At 44.2% G+C, this 19,572-nt stretch overlaps 1 protein-coding gene across 1 annotated transcript in view; it reads left to right on the forward strand.

Moving 5' to 3' along the window:
* The first annotated feature begins 3,509 nt into the window (after positions 1–3,509).
* garnl3 (GTPase activating Rap/RanGAP domain like 3) overlaps positions 3,510–19,572 on the forward strand; it is a 218,869-nt gene continuing 202,806 nt past the window's right edge. The window contains 1 exon segment of the mRNA XM_046290303.1: positions 3,510–3,872. Within this exon segment, the coding sequence (XP_046146259.1) occupies positions 3,769–3,872 (104 nt within the window). The 5' untranslated portion in view covers positions 3,510–3,768.

The raw sequence follows: 19,572 nt of genomic DNA on the forward strand, positions 1-19,572 counted from the left end.
TGTACGGTCAACTCAGCGATCAATGGCCATGAGGGGTGAGTCACAGTGGAGTCAGTGAGTTGGCGCCTCACCAGAGCTGCAGCCTGCAGTCTTCCACCCAATCAGACAAACAAACGATAGTCTCCAACCAATCAGAGCTGCAGGATGTAGTCCTCCATCCAATCACAAACTGTTGTGTTCCAACCAGAGCAGATCCAGATGACTCCAGACTCCCTGTGCAGCTGGTCTGCCAGTGTGAGTCACGTTTGGGCAAACCCTCACCAAAACATTCCTACTCACTGATCATAGGACTGTACAGAAGGGGACATGTGTGTATTTTGATGGAGGTGGGCAGTTGAGGGGGGCTGATATGTAATGTAATAATAATCTGATATTACAGTTGAAGTCAGAAGTTGACATACACCTCAGCCAAATACATTTAAACTCAGTTTTTCACAATTCCTGACATTTAATCCCAGTACAAATTCCCTGTTTTAGGTCAGTTAGGATCACCACTTTATTTTAAGAATGTGAAATGTCAGAATAATACTACAGATAATTATTTATTTCAGCATTTCTTTCTTTCATCACATTCCCAGTGGGTCAGTAGTTTACTCAATTAGTATTTGGTAGCATTGCCTTTAAATTGTTTAACTTGTGCCAAACATTTCAGGTAGCCTTCCACAAGCTTCCCACAATAAGTTGGGTGAATTTTGGCCCATACCTCTTGACAGAGCTGGTGTAACTGAGTCAGGTTTGTAGGCCTCATTGCTTGCCCACACATTTTCTATAGGATTGAGGTGAGGGCTTTGTGATGGCCACTCCAATACCTTGACTTAGCTGTCCTTAAGCCATTTTGCCACAAGTTTGGAAGTATGCTTGGTGTCATTGTCCATTTGGAAAATGTATCCACATAATTTCTCCTCCTCATGATGCCATGTATTTTGTGAAGTACACCAGTCCCTCCTGCAGCAAAGCACCCCCACAACATGATGCTGCCACCCACGTGCTTCACGTTGTGATAGTGTTCTTCAGCTTGCAAGCCTCCCCCTTTTTCCTCCAAACATAACGATGGTCATTATGGCCAAACAGTTCTATTTTTGTTTCATTAGACCAGAGGAATTTCTCCAAAAAGTACAATCTGTCCCCGTGTGCAGTTGCAAACCATAGTCTGGCTTTTTTTATGGTGGTTTTGGAGCAGTGGCTTCTTCCTTGCTGAGCGGCCTTTCAGGTTATGTCGAAATAGGACTCGTTTTACTGTGGATATTGATACTTTTGTACCTGTTTCCTCCAGCATCTTCACAAGGTCCTTTGCTGTTGTTCTGGGATTGATTTGCACTTTCGCACCAAAGTACGTTCATCTCTAGGAGACAGAACGCATTTCCTTCCTGAGCGGTATGACGGCTGCGTGGTCCCATGGTGTTTATACTTGCGTACTATTGTTTGTACAGATGAACAGGCACTTGGAAATTTCTCCCAAGGATGAAACAGACTTGTGGAGGTCTACCATTTTTTCTGAGGTCTTGGCTGATTTCTTTTGATTTTCCCATGATGTCAAGCAAAGAGTCACTGAGTTTGAAGGTAGACCTTGAAATACATCCACAGGTACACCTCCAATTGACTCAAATGATGTCAGAAGCTTCTAAAGCCATGACATAATTTTCTGGAATTTTCCAAGCTGGTTAATGGCAGTCAATTTAGTGTATGTACACTTTTGACCCACTGGAATTGTGATACAGTGAATTATATGTCAAATAATCTGCCTCTAAACAATTGTTGGAAAAATGACTTGTGTCATGCACAAAGTAGATGTCCTAAACGACTTGCCAAAACTATAGTTTGTTAACAAGACATTTGTGGAGTGGTTGAAAACGAGTTTTAATGACTCCAACCTAAGTGTATGTAAACTTCTGACTTCAACTGTATATGATAAGTATTCACTAGAGTACATGATATCTACGGCGGGGTACTAAATGGTCAGCATGTAGTATGGAGAAGAAATGCATGGAGGTTTGAGGAGTATGAAGGGAAAAGAACACTACCTTCCACAGCAAAAAGAAGTGACCATATCAAAAGATTTATGAAAATGGAAAAGCAATTCCATGAGTGAAACAGTGAGTGAGTTGTTCATTCTACCACTTACAGCTCTCTGGATAACATATGTTTCTGAATAATGAATCTATGATTCAACCAATGTTTTCCCACACCCTTAGGACACGTTCAGTTTGTGTCGAATCACTGGTTGAATCATGATCGGATGTTGAGGATTCAGATTTATATATGCTCTCGGCATTGCTCAAATCCTGTGTGTGATCCTTCAAGGAGTGCAGGTTCCTTATCCTCAAACAGAAAGAAAGTACTATAGGCTGTTAACATAAAGCCAAATGTATGGTAGAAAAGACAAGTGCTTGTGTGGGTCGCAGGCTGCAGCGTTTCAGAAGTGGAGTGATGCATAACGTCTACCAATGACACTTGTCTTTTCTAAGGTACATTGGGCTAAATGTAGTTTATTTGTGCTTACAGAATCAGTTATATTCAGAGAGATGTAGCCTACGTTGGCCAAATGTTTGCGATTGTCTGCCGATTAGCCCGTTTAGGTGATGTGTATGAGAACACGTTTCCCAAGGGTCTGTCTGTTTGTCAAGTGTGTCATCTGCTGCTGCCTGTCCTCAAAAGCATCCTTAACGTCATGACCTCACCACTTAAAACACCTCACAATCTGGGTTGAGTAGGCAGAGGGAAGAACAGACCAAACACACAGGACCCGTTTCCGCATTTAATACATCACAGGGCATGGTTTACAAAGTTAACCTTTCAGCAGTGGCTTCCTCACTGGCCCAGGAACATTGACAAACCATGCCATTTAAACTGAAACTAACAACCGAAGTAACAAAAAAAAGGCACAGGCGGAGAGGTGGTGCAGGCCTGGAGTCCATCTTGTGTTCCCCCATACTCCCAGAACCCACCATACCTCTGGACTGCATCCCTCCGCTGGGGGGGGGGCCACACTTCAGAGAGAAACACAACTTAACTACAATTCAGGTGTTCAATCAATTTGTCAATGAACTAATAACATGACTAACTTGATTACAGAGCAGTTAGTCACACCTGTGACACAAACTTATGATCCCTCAGGCCAAACTAATTCAGTGGTTGGTACACACACCTGCTCCCAGACATTCCTCTCAGCAGTGCTTGCTGCAGTTCTGTTTAGATGGGATTTGGTATGTTTAAACAGCAGATCTGTTCTACCACAGCTTCAAACGGCCCTGGAGACAGTCTAATGGATGCTCACCTTAATGAAGACCTTGGGGAGCAATTCATGATTTTTGCCTATTCAGAACCATTGGTATATGAATCAACAGCCCATTTTATAGGCTCAAGAGTCTAGAAACAGATGGAAGGACTCAATTTAAAACCGTTACTGTTTTCTTAGTCTGCCCGGGACTCGAATCCTGTCAGGGTTACCAATTACGTAACGGTAACTCGCTCTGGAACCGAGAGACCAACGGTATCTAATTTCTATCTTATGGAGTTCAGGAGAGGAGGAGCAAACCACTAGCCATGCTGCACTCCAGCTTTTGGTCCCGTCTTTGTTAGCTGAGGGAAGTCTCTGCCTCACTTTCCCTTTACCAACGGAGGCGAGTTTGGTAGTCTATTCTCTCTTTTTTGGGGGTGAGCCTTTCTTCCGCCTCTTTCCGTCCTCGCTCCTGTCGCCGTCCGACTAAGTGGAAGGAAGAAGCATATCTGTTTTTACGGAGGAAATACCTGCCTGCTCGTCCGGCACCCATGAATTCGGATATAAATGTGTACCTCGGCCGGGACAAAACGGGCATCATGCGGAAGAGAGCGCTGCTCCTTCGGAAAGGGTGCAGTTTTGAGATTAGTTCGAGGTAGGTGACGCACGGGGTGATGGGGGCTCATTCTGGGTATAAACTCGCGGCTCACCACTCCGCGCCATTCGAAACTGGTTATGGTCTGGCTTCCCGTAACATTTGAAACGGCACATGTTTGCTTGGGAAAAGTGACCCTTGATATATACCGACCCTATCTCTCCGTGGACTGCGGTTGTGGTGTTTTTTTGGGCATAAGTGAACGTGCTCCTCCAGAGCTCGAGGAATGCCCAAAATAAACATGCGGGTTCACTCTGCGAACCCGGTCTATTACGTTAGCCTACTGTCAATTCGAACTGATCAATGTTTCATTGTAGGCTACAGTTAACTGCAGACTGTGGGATTTTGTGAAATGTCTGTGGTATTGCTGAATTTTATTTAGATGAGCATGAAACGTTATAACCGAACATGCGTTTCAATGCGTACTGTCTTTTTGGATGTTGTGTTATTTAAAATCGAGCTAATGAAATTGTCTCCACAACTGTGCGCCCATATTTTGGACCGTTACGCACATGGGTGTCTGTCACTTCTGGTGGTGCAAAAATCACTATCTGGTGCACTGTTATCAATGTTATATATTAGCCTACAGCAGTAATCCATGCGCTCTGTGTGTGGTTCATCGATCGGAGAGGCGCACAGATCAGCCTATTATCAGTTCATTCGAGGTGCTCCCACGTGGAGAGGGCACCGACAAGCACAGCATGACGGGGTGAGTTGTATGCTGTGCACACCCGAAGGGACTCTCTCCATTCGGGAGTCCACCACTCGTCCACGCAGGGGGCATGTCTGTTGTCTTGCGCATCAAAGGTAGCGGGGGGGCGATGAAAATGTCAAGTGTTCTCTTCGCCTGCCAGTTTGTAGTACCAGACTGTAGGCTACATACCGTTACCCACAGTATGTAGCGCACAATATGCATATGGTACATGTATCTACACTGGACAGAAATGCACACCGTTGATCTTCAACTGTGGAATAGAGAGGAATTCTGATCTTATTTATAGCCTAACACTCACTCACGTTCACTTATTGTCAAGTTCACTCCCCGGTCTCGTCGCTAGATGGCACCCATAACTCCCTTCCTCACTGTCAGCCATGGCACTGATTAGAAGTCTGTCAAATACATTTGATTACATGGTCATTTTATCCGTCCCCCACACAATACATAGCCTAATATAATCAGGTTTTGATGGTGTACATAACTCATATGCGACTAACAGATTTATTGTCAATGGTCTTTTGTGGTTTAGACTAATATTTATGCTGTCCTGGGCTTCAGTGTCCATATCTGTGACATAAGGTCATGTTTACGTTTTATATCCTCTGCACTGTTGCCAAAACTTTAATTCAGATAAATATTTTAATTGCATACCTTATTTTATATGTAAATGTGTGACCTTCTGTTTTTACCATGCTATCTATCTATCTATCTATCTATCTATCTATCTATCTATCTATCTATCTATCTATCTATCTATCTATCTATCTATCTATCTATCTATCTATCTATCTATCTATCTATCTATCTATCTATCTATCTATCAAAAGTTTGGACACACCTACTCATTCCAGGGTTTTTCTTTATTTTTACTGTATTCTACATTGTAGAATAATAGTGAAGCCATCACCACTATGAAATAACACATATGGAATCATGTAGTAAACAAAAAAGTGTTAAATAAATCAAAATATATTTCAGATTCTTCAAAGTGGCCACCCTTTGCCTTGATGACAGCTTTGCACACTCTTGGCATTCTCTCAACCAGCTTCATGAGGTAGTCACCTGGAATGCATTTCAATTAACAGGTGTGGCTTGTTAAACGTTAATTTGTGGTATTTCTTTCCTTAATGCGTTTGAGCATACAGAACAGGTTAACAGAACAAATCCCTATTTGTAAACAAAAGTCCATATTATGGAAAGAACAGCTCAAATAAGCAAAGATAAACAACAGTCCATCACTACTTTAAGACATGAAGGTCAGTCAATCTGGAAAATTTCAAGAACTTTGAAAGTTTCTTCACTGGCTCTCGTGAGAACAGCCACAGAAAAGGAAGACCCAGAGTTACCTCTGCTGTAGAGGATACGTTCATTAAAGTTACCAGCCTCAGAAATTGCTGCCCAAATAAATTCTTCACAGAGTTCAAGTAACAGACACATCTCAACTTCAACTGTTCAGAGGAGACTGCGTGAATCAGGCCTTCATAGTCGAATTGCTGCAAAGAAACCACTACTAAAGGACACCAATAATAAGAGACTTGCTTGGGCCGAGAAATGCAAGCAATGAACATCAGACCGGTGTGTCTTTGTGAGAAGCAGAGTAGATGAACAGATGATCTCCATGTGTGGTTCCCACCGTGAAGCATGGAGGAGGGGGTGTGGGGGTGCTTTGCTGGTGACACTGTTGATTTAATTAGAGTTCAAGGCACACTTAACCAGCATGGCTACCACAGCATTCTACAGCGATACGCCATCCACTCTGGTTTGCGCTTAGTGGACTATCATTTGTTTTTCAACAGGTGCCAACAAGTGCTCAACATATGTGAGAAGTCCTTCAAGACTGTTGGAAAAGCATTCCTCATGAAGCTGGTTGAGAGAGTGCCAAGAGTGTGCAAGGCTGTCATCAAGACAAAGGGTGGCTACTTTGAAAACTCTAAAATCAAAATATATATGGATTCATTTAACACTTTAAAAAATGTTTTTATTACTACATGATTCAATATGTGTTATTTCATAGTTTTTATGTCTTAACTATTATTCTAGATTGTAAAAAATAGTTAAAATAAAATAACCCTTGAATGAGTAGGTGTGTCCAAGTGTTTGACTGGTCCTGTATATTTGTATAAACGACTTTAGTGCATTCTTGTTTTTCTCTGAGTCGTATGTGTGTGTGTCTGTAGACATGTTCGAGGTGTCGGAGGTCTTCTGTGGGTGGGTCGCACTTTCAGAATAGAAGCATGCATAAGCAATGGTGTGTGGGCGCAATGGGCACAGCGCTCTGTGGAGCACTTACTTTCAAATTACAGCCTTCTTCGTATAAGTTGATTTATTCTCTGTACTCAGAGAGAGTGTGTGTGTCCTCAGAGAGAGTGTTCATACTCTGCTCAGAACTCAGTGCTAGATTGTAGAGACCTGTGAAATAGTCCCTCTCAGACCGGAGGTAATTAAAGACGATCAGAAGAGACCCTGGGCCCCAGACTGGGGCTCTTATGTGCTGAAATATTTTGTATTTTTTTTTCGATGTCTCACAAGGACCCTCAAGATACCTGGAGATCAACAGATTTTGTCCATGTGGAGTTTGTCTGTGTGCTCTTGAATCCACACACGCAAGCACCCACACACACACTTGCACACACAGCCTGTGTACACACACGCACACACACACACAGACTCCAAGCCAGACAAATAGCCAGGCTAACAAGGACAGAAAGAGAGCGAGCAAGACACACTTGTGCTGAACGGCCAGCAAATACTGCATCCAAACGGGCAGATGGACCAACACTCACAAACACACACACGTGACATTCAGACAACACACAGTATAGGCTGCATGGTTGATATGTAGCTTGGCTTGCTTTATTGACAGATTATGTAGCTTGGTTTGCTTTATTGACAGATTATGTAGTTTGGCTTGCTTTATTGACAGATTATGTAGCTTGGCTTGCTTTATTGACAGATTATGTAACTTGTCTTGCTTTATTGACAGATTATGTCATTTGGCTTGCTTTATTGACAGATTATGTAGCTTGGCTTGCTTTATTGACAGATTATGTAACTTGGCTTGCTTTATTGACAGATTATGTAACTTGGCTTGCTTTATTGACAGATTATGTAGCCTGGCTTGCTTTATTGACAGATTATGTAACTTGTCTTGCTTTATTGACAGATTATGTAGCTTGGCTTGCTTTATTGACAGATTGTGTAACTTGGCTTGCTTTAACAGATTATGTAGTTTGCTTTGCTTTATTGACAGATTATGTAGCTTGGCTTGCTTTGTTGACAGATTATGTAGCTTGGTTTGCTTTATTGACAGATTATGTAGTTTGGCTTGCTTTATTGACAGATTATGTAGTTTGGCTTGCTTTATTGACAGATTATGTAACTTGGCTTGCTTTATTGACAGATTATGTAACTTGGCTTGCTTTATTGACAGATTATGAAGCTTGGCTTGCTTTATTGACAGATTGTCTGGTTAATTTATAGCTGGTTGAAGCAAATCATATCTTGCTTCCCTCGCTGTGTTAACAGCATCCACTAACAGCTTGGCTTTACTCTTTTAAATAATTCAGATGTTGAAGCATTTAAATCCCATTTGGAGACATCCCCAAAGCCTTTGAGAGGAATCTACTCCAGAACTACTTCTCTTGCAGACCAGGGTTCAAACTATATTAAATATTTCAAATACTTTCAGGGTTTACAGTACTTTAGTCTGCCTCAAGTGCCAAATGGGTGGGGTTTAAACTCTTCAGACTATTTTATTGGTTCAATTTTGCAAGGCAAGCTCAATCAAACACAGCTAACGTATTTGAAATGATTTCCAGTAGTATTTGAACCCAGGTCTGTTCCCAAGATGTCTCCCCCAGATGTTCGAGCCAGTCTAGTCTCGGCTGTCTGCTGAGAAGAGGCAGTCAGGGGCCTATTCCCCCCAGTCTGATAAAAATAACCCATGACACAACCCTCCTTCTTCAATTCAACTACCACAGACCTACACATGAACACACTCCAGAAGCTGTGGGGGGGGGGGGGGGGGCTCTCTGTCTGCATGTGGGGAGGGGCTCTCTGTGTGTGCGGGGAGGGGCTCTCTCTCTGTGTGTGTGTGGGCGGAGGGCTCTCTCTGTGTGGGGGGGCTCTCTCTGTGTGTGGGCGGAGGGGGGATCTCTTTCTGTCAGTGTGTGTGTGTGGGGAGGAGCTCTCTGTGTGTGGGGAGGGGCTCTCTGTGTGTGTGTGGGTAGGGGCTCTCCGTGTGTGTGGGGGGGGGCCTCTGTGACCCCTGTGTGATATGACACTAATAGAGGGACAGCTAGACTGGACTGCTCCCCTCAGGGTGATCAGATGCCCTTGACCTCAGATTACTGACCCATCATCACAGCCCTGACACACACATTACATTTACATTACATTTAAGTCATTTAGCAGACGCTCTTATCCAGAGCGACTTACAAATTGGTGCATTCACCTTATGACATCCAGTGGAACAGTCACTTTACAATAGTGCATCTAAATCTTAAAGGGGGGGGGTGAGAGGGATTACTTATCCTATCCTAGGTATTCCTTAAAGAGGTGGGGTTTCAGGTGTCTCCGGAAGGTGGTGATTGACTCCGCTGTCCTGGCGTCGTGAGGGAGTTTGTTCCACCATTGGGGGGCCAGAGCAGTGAACAGTTTTGACTGGGCTGAGCGGGAGCTGTACTTCCTCAGTGGTAGGGAGGCGAGCAGGCCAGAGGTGGATGCCCTTGTTTGGGTGTAGGGCCTGATCAGAGCCTGGAGGTACTGAGGTGCCGTTCCCCTCACAGCTCCGTAGGCAAGCACCATGGTCTTGTAGCGGATGCGAGCTTCAACTGGAAGCCAGTGGAGAGAGCGGAGGAGCGGGGTGACGTGAGAGAACTTGGGAAGGTTGAACACCAGACGGGCTGCGGCGTTCTGGATGAGTTGAAGGGGTTTAATGGCACAGGCAGGGAGCCCAGCCAACAGCGAGTTGCAGTAATCCAGACGGGAGATGACAAGTGCCTGGATTAGGACCTGCGCCGCTTCCTGTGTGAGGCAGGGTCGTACTCTGCGGATGTTGTAGAGCATGAACCTACAGGAACGGGCCACCGCCTTGATGTTGGTTGAGAACGACAGGGTGTTGTCCAGGATCACGCCAAGGTTCTTAGCGCTCTGGGAGGAGGACACAATGGAGTTGTCAACCGTGATGGCGAGATCATGGAACGGGCAGTCCTTCCCCGGGAGGAAGAGCAGCTCCGTCTTGCCGAGGTTCAGCTTGAGGTGGTGATCCGTCATCCACACTGATATTTCTGCCAGACATGCAGAGATGCGATTCGCCACCTGGTCATCACAAGGGGGAAAGGAGAAGATTAATTGTGTGTCGTCTGCATAGCAATGATAGGAGAGACCATGTGAGGTTATAACAGAGCCAAGTGACTTGGTGTATAGCGAGAATAGGAGAGGGCCTAGAACAGAGCCCTGGGGGACACCAGTGGTGAGAGCACGTGGTGAGGAGACAGATTCTCGCCACGCCACCTGGTAGGAGCGACCTGTCAGGTAGGACGCAATCCAAGCGTGGGCCGCGCCGGAGATGCCCAACTCGGAGAGGGTGGAGAGGAGGATCTGATGGTTCACAGTATCGAAGGCAGCCGATAGATCTAGAAGGATGAGAGCAGAGGAGAGAGAGTTAGCTTTAGCAGTGCGGAGCGCCTCCGTAATACAGAGGAGAGCAGTCTCAGTTGAATGACTAGTCTTGAAACCTGACTGATTTGGATCAAGAAGGTCATTCAGAGAGAGATAGCGGAAGAGCTGGCCAAGGACGGCACGTTCAAGAGTTTTGGAGAGAAAAGAAAGAAGGGATACTGGTCTGTAATTGTTGACATCGGAGGGATCGAGTGTAGGTTTTTTCAGAAGGGGTGCAACTCTCGCTCTCTTGAAGACGGAAGGGACGTAGCCAGCAGTCAGGGATGAGTTGATGAGCGAGGTGAGGTAAGGGAGAAGGTCTCCGGAAATGGTCTGGAGAAGAGAGGAGGGGATAGGGTCAAGCGGGCAGGTTGTTGGGCAGCAGAGACAGAGGAGGAAAATGTAGAGAGGAGGGAGTGAAAGGATGCCAGGTCCGCAGGGAGGCGAGTTTTCCTCCATTTCCGCTCGGCTGCCCGGAGCCTTGTTCTGTGAGCTCGCAATGAGTCATCGAGCCACGGAGCGGGAGGGGAGGACCGATCCGGCCTGGAGGATAGGGGACATAGAGAGTCAAAGGATGCAGAGAGGGAGGAGAGGAGGGTTGAGGAGGCAGAATCAGGAGATAGGTTGGAGAAGGTTTGAGCAGAGGGAAGAGATGATAGGATGGAAGAGGAGAGAGTAGCGGGGGAGAGAGAGCGAAGGTTGGGACGGCACGATACCATCCGAGTAGGGGCAGTGTGGGAGGTGTTGGATGAGAGCGAGAAGGAAAAGGATACAAGGTAGTGGTCGGAGACTTGGAGGGGAGTTGCAATGAGGTTAGTGGAAGAACAGCATCTAGTAAAGATGAGGTCGAGCGTATTGCCTGCCTTGTGAGTAGGGGGGGAAGGTGAGAGGGTGAGGTCAAAAGAGGAGAGGAGTGGAAAGAAGGAGGCAGAGAGGAATGAGTCAAAGGTAGACGTGGGTGAGGTTAAAGTCGCCCAGAACTGTGAGAGGTGAGCCGTCCTCAGGAAAGGAGCTTATCAAGGCATCAAGCTCATTGATGAACTCTCCGAGGGAACCTGGAGGGCGATAAATGATAAGGATGTTAAGCTTGAAAGGGCTGGTAACTGTGACAGCATGGAATTCAAAGGAGGCGATAGACAGATGGGTAAGGGGAGAAAGAGAGAATGACCACTTGGGAGAGATGAGGATCCCGGTGCCACCACCCCGCTGACCAGAAGCTGCGGTTAGATTAGTGTGCCAATCTGTCCCTGTAATAGCCTACTGTGTTGATGTTGACATTAATACATAATCAGACTATCAGAAGCCTGAGAGAGGAAGAGATGAGCTACATATTGATAGCCTGGGGGATGACAGACTGTTCCTGCATTAGCCACCTGCACTAAAACCAACCAGTAAAGGTCTATACATCATGGAGTTACACATTTTTCTGAAAAGGGATAATGAAAGGATATTACTAGCTAGAGCCAACCACCATTTCACAATTGCTTGTTGAATACTTCCATACAGCCAATAGAAAATATGTTACCACACCTCCATCAAAACTGCTATTTCCTGTGTTAGTCTATGCAGTCAGCTCAGTACCATTTTCCCATGTTATCAGCCAGTCAGTAGCACTCAGTAATATAGGGCTGGGTGATATGGCAAATAAATTATCACGATATCTATATATTTTTTCATTCAATAACGATAATTATCACAATATTAATCAAATCTTGTTTAAAAGGTGCATATCTGCTTCAGACTCAAGAATGCCTGAACAAACCGTTGGGTCAGTAACCGAAAGGTTGCTAGATTGAATCTCCGAGCTGACAAGGTAGAAATCTGTTGTTCTACCCCTGTACAAGACAGTTAACCCACTGTTACTCAATAGGCCATCATTGTAAGTAAGAAGTTGTTCTTAACTGACTTGTGTCGTGACGTTGTATTGGTTAATGTGGTGACTGCTGCTCATTGAATGATTAGTGGTTTATAATTGTGTGATTAAATGAATCAGGCAGTTATTCACTCATTAACCTGGGGCACCATGGGAAATGTGGTTTTATTGAGTTTCTATTTCCCAAATTAACTCCAAGAATATCAGAATATCGATTTTAAAACAGTCGCTAATTAATCAATTTCCTCTACAGTCTCATTCTGAACGTCGCATAATCTGGGAATCTGCACAAACCCGAGTCCCACCAATGAGTTCATACCACACCAATTTTAGTTGATTATTTATTTACTAACAAGCTAAAATGATAATATAACATACACATACACAAAAACACAGTTTAGGCTATTGATTATAACTTAGTACAACGGGCCAACACATTATGACGTGTGTTACCCAAAATGGGGATTTAAAAGAGAGAGAACAAGAGAAAGTACACAAGAGAAATATACATTTGGGTGCATTTGTCAGCTATGCTTATTTGAACCCTATCCTTGTCCCGAACTGCCATTCTTATGTGTCAGAATATAATGATGTAATTACGTGTTGGGTCTCCGATGGGGTTTTGGGCTTCTCGGATGGCGCACTCTGATTGTCCTCACAATGTCAGTGTCCTTTGTATTAGTGTCTGTTTCCTCGCCATTGTTCTGAAAGGGGTCTTCTGGGGACAGCCAGCATGTAGCTCAGGGCTCACAGCGTAGGAATAAAAGCAGTGGAGATGCACGATTCAATGAAGAGTGGTGACCGGGTGGCCGGTTCTAAATTCACCCTCTTAGACGCAGCGACTCACCCGTAGCATGGATAGAAGAAGGTTCCTTTGTCTTCAACCTCGTGTTACGTTTTGGGTTTGTTGACTACTCATCCGTAGCATGGATAGAAGAAGGTTCCTTCAACCTTGTGTTACGTTTTGGGTTTGTTGACTACTCATCCGTAGCATGGATAGAAGAAGGTTCCTTCAACCTCGTGTTACGTTTTGGGTTTGTTGACTACTCATCCGTAGCATAGATAGAAGAAGGTTCCTTTGTCTTCAACCTCGTGTTACGTTTGGGGTTTGTTAACTACTCATCCGTAGCATGGATAGAAGAAGGTTCCTTTGTCTTCAACCTCGTGTTACGTTTTGGGTTTGTTGACTACTCATCCGTAGCATGGATAGAAGAAGGTTCCTTTGTCTTCAACCTTGTGTTACGTTTTGGGTTTGTTGACTACTCATCCGTAGCATAGATAGAAGAAGGTTCCTTTGTCTTCAACCTCGTGTTACGTTTGGGGTTTGTTGACTACTCAGACCTTGGCTGCAGCTCGGGTCACTTAGTCTCACATGTACATTTTTAACTCACATGTCTTATACCCTCAGGTCAGAAGTGGGCGTAACCACCTTTAGGGCAATTCTCTGGACGCACCAAGTTACAAGGCAAGGTCTGGATTTCACTCAGATCCAATTTAGACAACTAACTTCACATTTCATCTTTACCAAAACATTCTCTTTGATTTGGACATTTTCCACCCAATGTACAATGTATAAACATCAAGCGTATACTAGGACTCTTAAATGTACACTGTTTTCGTTATAACGTCGTCCTTTAACCTTTAATAACAAAACAAAAATGACATTAATTTTCATATTACAACTTTCGTCATTACCACCATTGTGGCTGACACAAACCCATTGTCCCAAAGTCCATTTATTGTCATTACCACCATTGTGGCTGACGAAAACCCATTGTCCCAAAGTCCATTTATTGTCATTACCACCATTGTGGCTGACGAAACTCATTGTCCCAAAGTCCATTTATTGTCATTACCACCATTGTGGCTGACAACTCATTGTCCCAAAGTCCATTTATTGTCATTACCACCATTGTGGCTGACGAAAACCCATTGTCCCAAAGTCCATTTATTGTCATTACCACCATTGTGGCTGACGAAAACCCATTGTCCCAAAGTCCATTTATTGTCATTACCACCATTGTGGCTGACGAAACCCATTGTCCCAAAGTCCATTTATTGTCATTACCACCATTGTGGCTGACGAAACTCATTGTCCCAAAGTCCATTTATTGTCATTACCACCATTGTGGCTGACGAAAACCCATTGTCCCAAAGTCCATTTATTGTCATTACCACCATTGTGGCTGACGAAACTCATTGTCCCAAAGTCCATTTATTGTCATTACCACCATTTTGGCTGACGAAACTCATTGTCCCAAAGTCCATTTATTGTCATTACCACCATTGTGGCTGACGAAAACCCATTGTCCCAAAGTCCATTTATTGCATGTTAATGTTCTGAAGCCTGTTCTCCATAGTGAGAGGACAAAGGAATTTTGTCTGCTTCCTTAGATTTATAATGGGTGTGAGGTGTCATAAAAAAAACTATCTTCATACCCCTTGATCTCTTCTCCTCTGGTGGGTGTGAGAGATCTCTCTGTAGGATTGTGGTCCCCGGTAACCTGAGCCGAGCAGGACAGTCATGACACTTGCCTAGTTAAATAAAGGTTACATTTTTTTTAATGATGTGAGCTACACATAACATTATACATGAAGGAAAATTGTTCCATGTTTGCAGCCAGGGAGCATGTACCTGGGGTCAATGAAATTCATAACCGTCTTGAAACCTTCCTTTTTGACTGTGCTAATTGATAGCATGTCCTTAGCAATGCATATTAGCATTTGTGACGTCTTTTTGATGTTTGATTGTATGGCATAAGCGATGTCAGTGTTGACTGCTTTGGGCAAACATCCCTTGGCTGGAGCTTGAGGGGCGTTTATCAATACCGTGGTGCAATCTCAAACTTCCTGCATGTTCCAAAGAGTGATTTTGCTTCAGATGTTGAAAAAGGTCTGTCGTATTACCAGACTTCTTAGCCACCTGTCTACGGCACAATTTGTACCGAACATTGCTCTGCTCTTTGTCGGACTTCAAGAAGCCAAACCACTTCCAAATTACTGGAACAGTTTAACCCTTTTTATCAATAATTTATTAGTTGAAAGCGGCTCCTTTCCATGGCTATCACTGCCACTGTTTTCACCTACATCACTCATTTTTCATGGTTAACAATGGTTACTCCATCACTCAAGGTTTTAAATGGTTTTTAGGGCACATTGTCACTTCTCTGCACGTTCCTGCTGTGTCAGAAGGGAAATGGACTGCTGTACCTAATTATTCTATGTTGACATTATTGAAAATGAATCTATATGTTTTTTTACCTAATTACCTAATTATTGATATTGATTTATTGCCCAGTCCTACTCAGTAATAAGGCTTTTTTCTGTGTGTTAGGTCTGTGAGGTCAGCTTGACACACTGAGTCACATCTGGGTGAGATGATCCAATCCCCTAACACCTTGCTCTATTGATTCACATATCTGCATATTTCCTGGCACTCAGCAGACGAGAAATGTGTTAATCTTCTTATAATGCTCTGGTAACACCAGATACCTAACATACCTTTCCTTAAATTATCTCCAAAATGCTTTCCTTATTGATCCCTTATGTCTCAGACTTTCACCACATCAATTTAGTGTATCCTGGGGGCACACATTAGGGCACACAATGGAAAACGTTTTTAAAATGCTTTGCTACGCTAAGCGGTTGTCCAAGTAGTCCCTCCCTGTTTTAGTATGTTTTTTTTCCAACTGTTGTCTAATGAACATGACACGGGTATTTCATCTTAAGAGAATCACAGTATATTCCTTGTCTGTGTATGGACGGAGTCATGCAGGAATACCATGTAATCTCTTTTCGCAATATGTGGACAAATAGAAATGATTAAGCAGTGAAAACATATTCTGTCATTTTGACCAGTACATCCTACTGAAACTCTTCTCTCTCTCTCTCTCTCTCTCTCTCTCTCTCTCTCTCTCTCTCTCTCTCTCTCTCTCTCTCTCTCTCTCTCTCTCTCTCTCTCTCTCTCTCTCTCTCTCCTCCCACAATATCCTCAGTGAGAGGTTTCATTAAAGTTGATTTACTTTGAAACATTATCTATGTCTATATAAATCTGTCCAGCTGCCAAACAGGGTTGTGTAACCAAACACAGTACAGTACAGGGGAATCCACTCTCACTTGTGACAGCATGTTGGGTCGAGAACAAAACAGGCAGAAGAACAGTCAGAAGAACAGTCAGAAGAACAGTCAGAAGACTGGATCCAGATGGGGTTGAATCATCTGATCATCGGAATTATTGGAACATTTACTTTCTGATGTTCAAATCCCGTTCACTCGTGCTCCTGAATAAAACATGTTAGTGAGAAAGTCATGTTATGAACTTTCCCAGTCAGAAAGATGACAGGTAGTTTCAGAGGGAGTGCACAAACGCAGTTTCCCAGACATGCTGTGACCCTGTCGGTAAGAGTGTCTCTGATTGGCTGTGCCTGTGGGGTCTTGCCTGTGTGAGCATGTCGTGACCTCCGATGGGAGGAGGTATGATGGGGTGTTGTGACAGCTCTCTGACTCGCAATCTGTCATTGTGTTTATATTGCTGCTCTAGTGGGAAACTGCATCATATAGTAAACAGACAGAGAAAGGGGAAGTGTGTGTGTGTGTGTGTGTGTGTGTGTGTGTGTGTGTGTGTGTGTGTGTGTGTGTGTGTGTGTGTGTGTGTGTGTGTGTGTGTGTGTGTGTGTGTGTGTGTGTGTGTGTGTGTGTGTGTGTGTGTGTGTGTGTGTGTGTGTGTGTGTGTGTGTGTGTGTGTGTGTAATGGATGGAAAGTGTTCCATATTACAGAGCAGAGCATCACTATATTTGACAGCTCTGTGTTTGTGTAAGTGGTTTGAGTTTCATGTTTGCATGATATTTGATACTGTACTGTACCTGGATTCACCCATGTGAGGGGAGTGTGTGTCTGTGTCTGCCAGTGTGTGCAAGCGTGGGTGCAAAGCAGAGGAGGCTGGTGGGAGGAGCTATTGGAGGACAGGCTAATTGTAATGACTGGAATGAAATGAATGGAATGGTATAAAACACATCAAATATATGGAAACCACATGTTTGACTCCGTTCCATTAATTCCATTCCAGCCATTACAATGAGCCCATCCTCCTATAGCTCCTCCTACCAGCATCCTCTGGTGCACGTGCATGCTTTTGTATTTGTGTGTGTTTGAGTGTGTATCTTTAGCCTTTGACTCTGACATGTTCTCTTGGCTAAATTCCCAATCTGTCCCACATACCATCATGGCCACCTAATCATCCCCAGCTTCCAGTTGGCTCATTCATCCCCCTTCCTCTCGTTGCTGTACTTACCTGGTAAAATTAGGGCCCTTGTCAAAAGTAGTGCACTATATAGGGAATAGGTTGTAATTTGGGACAAGTCAGCCCCAGAGAGGGCTCACTGAGCTCAGATAAACACGGGACCATAATCACTGCCATGTGTGTCTTCAGCAGAAACAGCCCACCAGTCAATACAGCCCACCAGTCAATACAGCCCGCCAGTCAATACAGCCCGCCAGTCAATACAGCCCGCCAGTCAATACAGCCCACCAGTCAATACAGCCCACCAGTCAATACAGCCCGCCAGTTAATACAGCCCGCCAGTCAATACAGCCCGCCAGTCAATACAGCCCGTCAGTCAATACAGCCCACCAGTCAATACAGCCCGCCAGTCAATACAATGTACCAGTCAATACAGCCCAATACAGCCCGCCAGTCAATACAGCCCGCCAGTCAATACAGCCCACCAGTCAATACAGCCCGCCAGTCAATACAACGTACCAGTCAATACAGCCCAGCAGTCAATACAGCCCAGCAGTCAATACAGCCCAGCAGTCAACACAGCCCACCAGTCAATACAGCCCAGCAGTCAACACAGCCCAGCAGTCAACACAGCCCAGCAGTCAATACAGCCCAGCAGTCAATACAGCCCAGCAGTCAATACAGCCCAGCAGTCAACACAGCCCAGCAGTCACCACGTCTCACTTGATTACAGCCCTCTTGATTACAGACGTCTCTCTTGATTACAGCCCTCTTGATTACAGACGTCTCTCTTGATTACAGCCCTCTTGATTACAGACGTCTCTCTTGATTACAGACCTCTCTTGATTACAGACCTCTCTTAATTACAGCCCTCTTGATTACAGCCCTTTTGATTACAGACGTCTCTCTTGATTACAGCCCTCTTGATTACAGCCCTCCTGATTACAGACGTCTCTCTTGATTACAGCCCTCTTGATTACAGACGTCTCTCTTGATTACAGCCCTCTTGATTACAGCCCTCTTGATTACAGACGTCTCTCTTGATTACAGCCCTCTTGATTACAGACCTCTCTTGATTACAGACCTCTCTTAATTACAGCCCTCTTGATTACAGCCCTTTTGATTACAGACGTCGCTCTTGATTACAGCCCTCCTGATTACAGACGTCTCTCTTGATTACAGCCCTCTTGATTACAGACGTCTCTCTTGATTACAGCCCTCTTGATTACAGACCTCTCTTGATTACAGACCTCTCTTGATTACAGACGTCTCTCTTGATTACAGCCCTCCTGATTACAGACCTCTCTTGATTACAGACCTCTCTTGATTACAGACCTCTCTTAATTACAACCCTCTAATGATTAAAGCAGTCTATGTAAACATCTTGCTTATTCAAGCCCCATCTGGATCCATTTATGGCTTAAAGCCACATACCTACATATTACAGCAAATGTATGTGTGTTTGTGTGTGTGTATGTATCTGTGTGTCCGTGCCTGTGTGTGTGCATATGTGTTAATGTGTGTGTGTAGCACACACAGCTCTGGGAAGATTTGCTCTGGAAAGTGTTTTCCGTTATAGCGTACTGCTGGAAAGGGCCCAGCGTGCGTGTATGGAAGGAGTTGTACTTTCACAGGGCATTGGTTGAGACTCAGGGGGTTTGAGTACAGCCACAAGCCACATGCAAGGAGAGGAGGAACGAAGGCTGGGTGTGTTTTTGTCTTTCAACAGTTATATAAACATCCCATTTTGACCTCTCTTGTTCTGTGAGGTGACTTAAGAAGTGTGTGTGTGTTTGTGTATGTGTTTGTTTGAGTGTGTATATAGTGTGTTTATCATATTTGTGAGTGTGAGAGAGAACAGATTGACTGAATGGCTGAATGAATGAAGAAAGATCAGACGCCAGTGGCAAGATTATGATGTTGACTTGCCTCAATCCTCATGACTTGTTACAGTAGAGTAGAGACAGCAGAGAACTCCAAACCCTAAACCAGAGATGACTGTTTTTCAATATGAAAGCACAAGAAAGTGATACCACGGTTGTATACATTAGGCAGCAAACGGAAGAAAACTGACTGAAACAGGGAGGGACTACTTGGACTTGTCCAATAAGAAACGCTCATAGCCGCATTCCATAGCTAAATGTTTTAAAACGTTTTACATTCCATGCCGTAATGAATAAAACCCATCTCTCTCAACTAAAAGGTATT

Source organism: Oncorhynchus gorbuscha, linkage group LG11 (assembly GCF_021184085.1).
Source record: "Oncorhynchus gorbuscha isolate QuinsamMale2020 ecotype Even-year linkage group LG11, OgorEven_v1.0, whole genome shotgun sequence".
Classification (NCBI taxonomy): domain Eukaryota; kingdom Metazoa; phylum Chordata; class Actinopteri; order Salmoniformes; family Salmonidae; genus Oncorhynchus; species Oncorhynchus gorbuscha.